Source organism: Neopsephotus bourkii, unplaced genomic scaffold (assembly GCF_033783945.1).
Source record: "Neopsephotus bourkii isolate Nb327-2 ecotype Australia unplaced genomic scaffold, CSIRO-AGI_Nbou_v1 NB_1820, whole genome shotgun sequence".
In the NCBI taxonomy this organism is placed as follows: domain Eukaryota; kingdom Metazoa; phylum Chordata; class Aves; order Psittaciformes; family Psittacidae; genus Neopsephotus; species Neopsephotus bourkii.
Window position 1 is genome coordinate 2,219,683 of NW_026902293.1, and position 10,046 is coordinate 2,229,728.

The 10,046-nt window shown below is 41.2% G+C and overlaps 1 protein-coding gene across 1 annotated transcript; it reads right to left on the bottom strand.

The window, feature by feature from the left end:
• Positions 1–1,281: 1,281 nt before the first annotated feature.
• Positions 1,282–9,439, bottom strand: LOC133206799 (epidermal retinol dehydrogenase 2-like). Its single transcript, XM_061343079.1, has 6 exons — positions 8,467–9,439; positions 6,347–6,478; positions 4,715–4,814; positions 2,984–3,128; positions 1,922–2,044; positions 1,282–1,425 (listed from the first exon to the last, which is right to left on the bottom strand). Exons 1-6 carry the CDS (start codon positions 8,794–8,796, stop codon positions 1,332–1,334), a joined length of 924 nt encoding a protein of 307 aa, XP_061199063.1. The 5' UTR covers positions 8,797–9,439; the 3' UTR covers positions 1,282–1,331.
• Positions 9,440–10,046: the final 607 nt, after the last annotated feature.

The following is a 10,046-nucleotide window of genomic DNA, read 5'->3' on the forward strand; positions in this document are numbered from 1 at the left end:
ACAAGAATACATGAGGTATTCCTCTTGTCTGTATGCCTTTTCCATGGTTTACTGCAGAGCTGTTTCATGCTAACAGGCTGCCTGGTTGAAGTTTCAGTGTCTGAAAGTAACAGAGTCCCTGCAAAGTTGATAAGTCACTTTACACACTAATTATGTGATTTTAAATTTCAATGGTTTTTCAGAAATTACTCAGAAAATTGCCAAAGATTTCTTGCACAGATTCCTCCCAATGCTTTTAAGAAAATAATCTTCTAAGTAGTTTTACTAATTTAAGGTTACTGAAACTAAAAAGAACTGTGTGGACCAGCTTGCAGGTCCAGATTCAGCTGCTGACTTAGGGACCCACACTGGGACACAACAGCTTGAACCCAGTTATCTGGCCTCCGCAGGGTGCTTCAAAGTTAAATAGGAGCCTATAGAGTTAGAGAAGGGAGTCAGGTGCCTCGGGGCTTCATCAATGTTCAACATGCAGCTGCATACAGCAGATGCTCACTACAGAGCCTGTGTTTACAAACTGACTCTTCTGATTCAGGACTGGTTTATGAAATTTACAGAGGCAATTAATTATCACATAAGTAATTTCTGTAATGGATTTTTTCCTGTCTGCTCCCTCTGGTTGTGGAGCTTCATCACCTTTCCTTCCCAAGTAGGCACACAATTTTTTGCCACTGTTAGTTTTATAAACGCTCTTTCTAAGCCACAGCCTTTGATAAATGATCCTTCATCAGCCTTTACCCGTGGATTAAAATGGAGGCACACATATCCCATAGAGCTGTGTTTAGAAAAGTGTGCTGTGACTAATGAAGAGCATGGTAAATGCCAGCACTGCAAACACTCTATCAGTGCTCAGTGCAGTTCACTCCTCTTCAGGACACACGCTACCAGAGCACATCATCCTACACACAGCACTCTTCTTCAGGTTGGTTTTGTGTGAACTGCAGCGCTATTCTGACCCTGAAAGGGAAATATATTAAATGCTTTGTCTTCTTTCTGCATGAAGAGTGGTGTGTTTTTCCTGTGCTTTGAGATTTTGCACAGAAATTGAGAATTCAGAGTATGAAATGAAGTCAAACATCCCTGCCTGGTCTTACTGACCTTTATTGAGAGCTCAGGTAAAAGCAGTGTGCTGTCATGAAATGGGAGACCGGATTGTAGTGAAATATTTGTGACTAAAAGACAGTTATGAAGAATTAAATTGGACGCTGACCAATGCCAAAAACCATACAAGCAGCACATTTTCTGTCAAAGAATAAACATGATTAAAATGAATTTTTACTGATTTTTTTTTTTTTCAATTAGATGGCACTTGAGGTCTTCAGAGTGTTTTAGTTTCAATCCTTTTTCTTCCAACTGAAGGCTTTATCCAAGCTGTTGGCAATCTTAAGGAAAGACTGAATGAGTAGTACCATTTTTCTAGGAATGAGACTGTTGAGACAAATAACAAGTTAGCTTTATGGTTTTTAGAAAAATGTATTAATAAAGAAGTGATAAATTTATTCTACATGCTCAATCCTTCTAAGTCTGGCAATAACACATTTGGTGCTTCAGTCTTATAAATGGGAGAAATGAATGACAAACCAAGCCATTTTGTGGAAGCCCAACCAGCAGTGGAAGTAGTTGCTGGAAGCAGACAGCTCTAGCCTAGGCATTGCTTCCAGTGCACCATCCCAGCAAAATTTCTATACCCAACTATAGCTTAAGACGTATATTACAGATAGAAGTGGCCATAGGAATGGTATTCACCTAGATTATTAAAAGTTAAACCCTCTCTTTCTTCATAATTGTGTTGACTGGATATATATAACTGGATTGACTGCAGGAATACTAACTAAAGGACTGTTTAATCTAAACTTTCCTGGCATATATGCTAGCACATGGCAAGGGAAGGAAGGCAATGCTAGAAGTCAAGTCACATTCTTACATTTTAAAAGCAAGAAAGCGTAAACTCAGAGGCATGATTAGATAAAACTTCTCCTTTTGAATTGCATCTATGATCTTGCTGGCTACATACTCTGCATCATAAATAGGAAGAAAAGGGTGGTTTCTGGTGAAAAAAGAAAGAAAGCATTATGAAATTCTAAAACTTCACTTTTGAAATGCATTCTGACACAGAAATAATTTAACTAAATCATTTAAGACTATTCCCTCTTCCCTATAAGTAGTCTTGAAAAGGAGTCTCCAATCTCTTTGTACCTGCTATCACTAAAATAAATGGAAAACACTTTGAATTGTGTGAATTTTAATGACTTTTGTGCAAGCCCTGCTCTGAGCCCAATGTAGCTGATGCCCACAGTGACTGTAGTGTTGTAAACTTCCAAGCCTAGCCATACTATGTGCTGTTCTATGCATAATAATTCTGCCCTCCACACACCTTCTCTGACTCTACTGGAGCTACTGAGGTGACAGCTAAATAGGCCAGAACCAGGCTTGCTTCCAGTGAGGAGGAAGGCTGTGCTCTACATAATATTGCTACTACAGGATGATGAGTGTTGAAAGGAGGAGCAGAGAGCTGAAAAAACAAGATTGCTACTGCAATGGCAAATTCGGTGCCTCCCATTGCTATAACCATAGAGCCACCTACCAGATACTACCACAACAGCTATTCTCACTCAAAGCAGTATAGTACCTGCTAATATAGATAGAAGGCATAGTTGTTAATGACAGATCATGGTTTCCTGACAGCCATAACTGTAATCACTGTGCCAAAATTACCTGGGGGCAGAGAACCGCAACATTTCTCATTCTACTGACAACGTTGCCTTAAATACTGCTGTGCATCCCTAACCATTCCTTAACTACGAGATCATAGCACATCAGTTATTAACTGTATGCAAGTTTTGGATTTCTTACGTCAAAAGACGTATGTGCCAGTAGGGCAAAAATACTGAACTGAAAAGCAAATCAAGCTTATAATAGTTAGGGACTGAATATGGATACTGATTATTTTTCACAATGAAATAGTACACATCTAAATTTTACTTACTGGCTTTGAAAATCTTCAGCTAATTCAGTATTGATAAAAGAAGCGCAAATGATTGTGATTTTAATGCCTTGTTTTCCTGCATGATACAGTTCTGAAGCTAAGGCTTCCATCATTCCAATGACTGCATGCTTACTTCCAGCGTAATCTGAAATGTGAAGAGGAATTACCCAAAATATGTCAAAAGCAAAACTGTAAGTGTCATATATACGATTTAATGTATTCTAATATTATTTAAGCCCTGGTATTACTTATTTATATAGCTTGTAACTGGTATTTTAAGGATGCTGTGCATCTTGGTGATGCTAATGAATGTTGTGCACCTTGGTGATGCTCTGAATATTAATGGCTCTTCCCATGACTGTTCTACAGTTGTGTAAAGGTAAGATTAATCCTTTCCAGAGGACTTTTTTCAGTGCACTATAGAGAGATATAGAAGATGAGCTTATTCAACATGTTATCTCCAGATACTCAGATATTGTTTCAGTTCACAACATCCTCACCCTTTAATATCAGAGGTCACATTTCAGTAAGAACTAATTCTGATGGTAAAATCTAAATACCCTCCTTATAAATGCTGCTCCAACCTATTACTTCTTCTGATTTGCCCTGCAACTACAATGACATTGTTTCCCATGAAGACTGAATCTTGTCTGACTTATTGTTTGATGAACATATGGAACATCCTTGAAGATAATGAAAATTTGCCCTCACAAGGCCCTGTGCAATTTGATCTAAGTTGGGTCTGCTTTTATTTGGAGATATAGACCAAATGACCTCCAGAGATTCCTTTCAACCCAAATTATTCCACTGTTTTGCAGCCATTAAGAACCTTATTTTAATACAGGAATGTACATGTGGTTTCCTAAAGCTTTTTCAAATGTAGACACAACAAAATCCAATTTTGCTAAGAGAGTAATTTCATACAGTTTGAAAATGCATAGCTAAGGTGTAAAAAGCTGTAATGCATGGATAGGCAGGCCCACTCTCATGAGCCTTACAATTAAAATGAAAACTGGACACGACCTATTTTCAAAACTGAATCTGACCGAATGATAACAGGCAAATAAACAGTACAGTAACACCATGAATCACAGTGAGATACATATTACACTTAAGTTCACATTCTTATAGGGTAGGTGACCTAATGAGATAATGAGTTCAGAATGGCACAGAAGCTGGGGGATACACTGGGCAGCAGACCCATCTGATAAAGTACTCAGGACGGTAGCAGACAGCTCTCCTGAGTGAAACAGCTAAAACTATGGAGCTGTTAAATAGCTCAAACCACTGTTGATTTAAAAAATAATTTTAATGAAACTTCTCCCCAAAATCCTTCTGGAACTGAAAACTGGTTTCCAACTATAGTTCCAGGTATAAACCACGTATGTCTCAGGACTCTGAAAAATTCAGGTTTTCCCAATCTGCAGAAAACCTGGTGTGAGGAAGTACTAGACAACCTATATGCAAGGTTCCATTCCAGGCACACGTACAAGTATTGTCCTTCCTCTATGGAGGAAGTAGGCTGCAGTCAGACAGTAACACCTGTAGTGAGCTCCCTGCACCACCCAGGCAACATGCCACCATCATCCTCTTCAATACAGCACCAGCATTCTTATCTGCAGGCTCTTCCCGAGTGTTTGTATGTCAGTACAAACTACTTAAGCAGTTGGGATCTCCATAAAAGTAACTGTTATGTACATCTAATTTATAGCAGCACTTGATGATACTAACCTGACATTCTATAGACTCCCAACAGTCCTGCTGCACTGGCTGTGCTAACCAGGTGTCCACGGTTACAAGTCATCATGGCTGGAAGAAAGGCCTTGCAAGTCTAGGAGACATATAAAAAACCCCTTTATAACTGGACATGCCAAAAACGTTGCATTACAAATTAGGGTTTACAACCTGATTTGCTTTCTGGGGCTTCAATATACAAGAAGCCCAAATGACCTTCTATCTCTTTATTTACAGAATGCATCAAATAGAATATAAATACATACAGATATAAATGTAGGTATAATATAAACATATGTAGAATATTTACAGAATTATAAATGAAACAGCATTTCCTTGACTGACTGATCTCTATCTGAAGATCTTCTGGCATTAAAATCATAGTGTTAAAAGCATCAAGGTGTGTATTTTCTCTGCTTCCTGTTTCCTCATGGTTTGTCTATTTGAGACTATTACCAAAGGTTTGGTACACAAGAGGGAGCTAGAAGTCAACACATCAAGAGGAGTTCAGTGGTCTGTAGGCCCTACTACAAACCAAACTACCGGGCAACACTGGAACCTCAGATCACTGCTGTGGGTGATGCTAACTATATAAGGAGGACGCTAATGTTTTATGAAGGGGAAGAAAAGGCAGAAGACGAGCAGTAAGAAATTTTTTTCAATAGCTGAGATGTCCTGCAATGTCTATTTGACTCCAAATATGTGTGCCTAGTAAATGTTTTTTCAGTGGAGGTCTCATGGTCACTGTCCTCCTGCCCTATACCTCTTCAGACCTGTCAGGAGGAACATCTCTCCCAGTCTCTCTGCCTTGAGTATTTGGATAAATGATGCACTGTGGGCTGGGAAATGATTAGAGAGCTTCTATCTGCAGTGATTTTCCTTTGAGAAATGCCATTTAGGGAGGGAGTGCAATGCTACATTTTTCCCTGATGCAGGCTGCTCACTCAGGCAAATAAACAACAAATGCAAGAGGGGGCAAGAGTAACACTCCCTCACAAAAACCGTCCTAAAGATCTACTGAGACCCCAAATAACAAATTCCTTCAGAGTTATGGAAACAAAGCAAAGCTAATACATACTGCCCAGATTAGTCTTCTCTGTAGATTAAGCAGACGGTGACTAGGAATGAAAATACAACCTGAAGACTGACACATGCAACCTAGATAGAAACATCTAGGTTGGAAAAGACCTTTAAGATCACCGAGTTAAACTGTAAACTTAACATTGCCAAGTCCACGGCTAAACCACGAGTGTGCCTCCCCGGATGCTACAAGTCTATTAGAGCAAGCCTTCTGATGCCAGCAAACACCAGGAGCTGCCATGTCAGCACCAACTTTAGCCACAGCTCTTACAGACAGAGCATGTTTCACAACACAGTGCCATAATTTTTTAATCTACCTAAGTGCCCAGGCAGGCATGTGTTAACATCACTGAGGCACAGGGGGGAGACTGCCAATTTGGTGTGTCTCCAGTTACAGGATGATTAAAAATACGTGTCTCCCCCCATTCAAGGTCCTTCCCATCCCTGTTCCAAACTGCATCCCCAGGTAGGTACCACCATGGTGATGTTTGCACTAAAACACTTGCCTGTACCTTTCAGTCACACAGGAGAGGAAAAAAAATACATTACCCAGACTTGAGAGAGGAAGTTGACTCTTAAGGTCTTTTCAAAATCTGCATCTGGAATGTCACAGAACTTTTTCCCAAGCAGTACACCACCATTATTGATTAGAACAGTAACATCCCCAACTTCTCTTCTAACCTGAACAAAAATGATGAGCAGAAAGCTTTAGAAGGTATCCTTGCCTCTTGTGTTTCACTTATCAAAATGTTTAGTGATATTTGCAATTGTTTTTATCTCTAACGGAAATGTTAAGTATGTAAGAACTGTTGTATGGCATCAGATCAAAGGTCCCGCTCTTTGCTGATACGTGTACAGCAAATTCTGTAGGCTGGAGCTCTGTGGCTGATTCAATTAATGTGTTTGGAGATCAAGAGTAACTTGAGTGCACAAAACACACATTTTGAGAGTGTTACATGAAGAAAAAACAAATAATTTCAAAATGTTCATCATTGACAGGTAAGTCCAACAGAAAAATTACTTAGCTAAACTAATAATTTTGGAGCACTTCTTTGCAAGAAGCAGAAAGCTTTTATGGGAACAGGGATTTGATGCCAACTGAAAATGTTTTTTTGGTTTTTTGTTTTTTTTTTTTAAGAGATTTGACCTTGGTAAATTAGAAAGTGAGTTTTTTCCTTCCAAAAAGGGGATTATAAAAGAATTGCTGTTTGATTTATAGTATCACTCCAAGTAAAGATCAAGTGTCACATTTGAAGTATTGACCACAAAACTGCAGGAGTCATATTCACAGTCTTACACAGTCTTCTGTACTGCCCAAGTAATGGGCAAAGATCAGGCTCCTTGAACACTGTGTGTTGGGTCAGAACAGGCCAGAACACTCAACAACTTGCTCATCTCTGCAGAAATACTATTATGGTACAATATATCCTTGCCCAGGTAATGCTGTAATACCACTTGTAGTTCTTAACATCTAGTACCAATGGCCCCAAATGAAAGTTTTTTTCTGTGCACTGTTAGCTGGCTGTGCCTGTAAAGAACAGGTAAAATAACCCTTTGCTGACTGCAAACATGAGAACTGTGGTTCCAGACAACTTAGATCCCGAATCCAACTTACCCTTTAGAATTACTTTTCATCGGGAACATTTCTTGAGCAAAAACTTTTATTTCAAATTTTCATAGCCATGTTCAGAAAAAAAGTAATCTGTTCTGGTTAAAACTAAAAGCAACAACCACAAAACAAAGAGGCCCCTGACAACTCATGGGAAATGAATGTTACATTTCAAGGCTATTCCAAACCAATCTATCAAGATTCATGTCTTGTGAAATATTTTAGCTAATTTCTCTGATGTATGCCTTTGGACACAAAATGTCGAAGATGTGGCCTGACAGTCATGTACATTAAATACATACACTGAGAATTTAACGTAAGAAGAATTTATCCTTGGCTAAAATGGCAGAGTAGCTAACTGGATTACAGGTGAGGTTATACTGGGAAATGTTTTCAGGCAGTATGTAGTTTAAAGACCAGTAAAAATTAATAATGTTAATTTAATGTCTGATTTCTGGACTCTGATAATGAAAATAATAGTTTACAAAGCCTTATGTCAGCACAGGAGAAGCGTCTCATTTAAAATGGGTTCTCTCTCCACCTTACCTTCCAGCTGGACTGACCAAAAATTAAACTGAAGCTGACTCATCAGTTTGACTGGAGACTAGCCATGTACTGATGGTATTTCTGAAGCCATGACACCCCACATCACCCTGACAGAACTACAGTTTTCTAAACAAGTGGACAAAGAAAAGGACATCCCCCTTAAAATTGCCACTCTTTGGGGTTTAAAAAATTGGTATCTTAAAGAAATTTTAAAGCTTAAACAAGCTTTACATGGAGCTAACCTCTCCTGCATGTTTTTACTATACCCTTAATCTAATCTCGCAAGAAAGACTGGAAACAGATACATCTAGACAGAACAAATTAAAAGACAGTCACTTTCTGGTGAACATAGTTTAAGTTCCATCTAGAAGCTACTTGTCAAAAAACCGAAAGTCACTGCCCTGTGTGATTACTGACCTTTAGTGAATAGCACAGATTCTAGAGACAAAAATATCAAGATTCTATATACTATTAAAAAGAAGCAAAAAATTAGACGCAAGAAGCTGTATCTTACCTTGTCTGCCTGTTCATAGACCTCCTCCCTGTTGCTGCAGTCACAGTGGTAGGCAAACACTCGTTTAGCTCCATTTTTCTGAGCTAATCTGCATGTTTCTTTGTTACCTTCATCATCAATGTCCCAAAGGACCAAGGTTGCTCCTAAAGGAGCAAAATTTAAGGCAATCTGTCTTCCAACCCCGTTTGCGGAGCCCGTAATGAGCACTATTTCCCCAGCAAAACTTTTTTGGCGTGGAGGAAAGATGAGGAAGATTAAGTTCTCAAGAGAGGAAAAAATCAGTAATGTCAGGAACTGCAGTATCTTCAGGATGCTTCTGAAGTTGAACATGATTTCTCAGGCACAAACACCGCTCTTCTGTCATAGAAATCCAGAAATACAGTATGTTACTGGCCCTCCAAAACACTGACACACTGACTAAAGGAAGACTGACTTTGGATCAGCAACTTCTTTCACTCTGTTCTTTTGTGCGAGTACAAAATACATTACTAAAGACCGGTTCTGTGAAAGCTGCCAGCTCTTACTTACTAAGTAGGATTAAAGCAAATACCTCCTGTTAGACCCTACACACCTGCTGCTTTGTCCCAGAGCACTCAGCTTCTATCTCTGCTTTTAGGGTTTAGTAACGCACAATACAGGTATGTTGCAGCAATGGCTCTAAAGTGCTTTGTTTTCATAGCAAGGTGGTATTAACCTGACCCGAAAAAGGACTGAAAACAGTGGCATGGTATCAACCTTAGGAAGGAGGGTGTCTTCCTTAGCAGAAGGTATGATCTGCCGTTTCAGAAGGCAAATAAGAAATCCACACCGTGTGTATGCTCCAGTGCTGTGCGGCCAAAACTACACAAACCGTATCAGTTTGAAAGCAAATTGACAACCACAGAGCAAAGCACGGCCGTGAGTTATGAGCCTTGATTTTCACCCCGCATTTAGACCACACCACTTCCTGTACAGCACTTCAGAGGAGAACGGCAGGGATAAGAAAGAGCGCCCATCACCGACCCGCCGGCCTCAGGCAGCCGGGCTGCAGCCCGGGGAAGTGCCCCCCGCCTGCCCGCGGCCCCCTCCCCACCGCCCCACTGCCCCACCGCCCCTGTCCCTGCCTCCGCGGGCCGGCACCGCCGCCCCCCCCCCCGCCTGGCCCCAGGTCCTGCAGCCGCCGCGCTCACCGCCGCTCCCTGCCGTCCGCACCGGCCTGCCCGCCGTGGCACAGCGGCTGGCCCGGCCCGGCCCGGCCCGGGGCATTGGCTATAGGGAGGGTGGAGGCGGCCCGAGGAGCTGCGGGGAGCGGGGCAGGGGCTGAGGCTGCTGCTGGGGCAGGCGGCGCTTCATCGCCGGGCGTGTGCGGGAGGGCGCGGCTCTAGGGAAGAGGCATCAAGCCTGGGTGGCCTCCCAGAGTCGGGTGTCGGGAGGAGCCGTTTGTTCCCAAGTTAGGAGCCTGCCGTGCTGCTCGGTTAAATGAGCAGTAATCAGCGCTGTTTAAGGCAGTATAAAGTCACAGAACTACAGAATGGTTTGCGTTGGAAGGGACCATAGAGATCATCTGGTTCCAGCCCCCTGCCATGGGCAGGGACACTTTC

Bases quoted from the DNA above. Each gene is read 5' to 3' on its own strand.
- LOC133206799 (XM_061343079.1), bottom strand. From the start codon at position 8,796: ATGTTCAACTTCAGAAGCATCCTGAAGATACTGCAGTTCCTGACATTA. The intron at 4,815-6,346 runs GTAATGTATTTT...TATGTCTCCTAG, and splicing joins ACTTCCTCTCTCAAGTCTGG to ACTTGCAAGGCCTTTCTTCC. The intron at 1,426-1,921 runs GTAAGAATGTGA...TTGTCTCAACAG, and splicing joins CGCTTTCTTGCTTTTAAAAT to TCTCATTCCTAGAAAAATGG.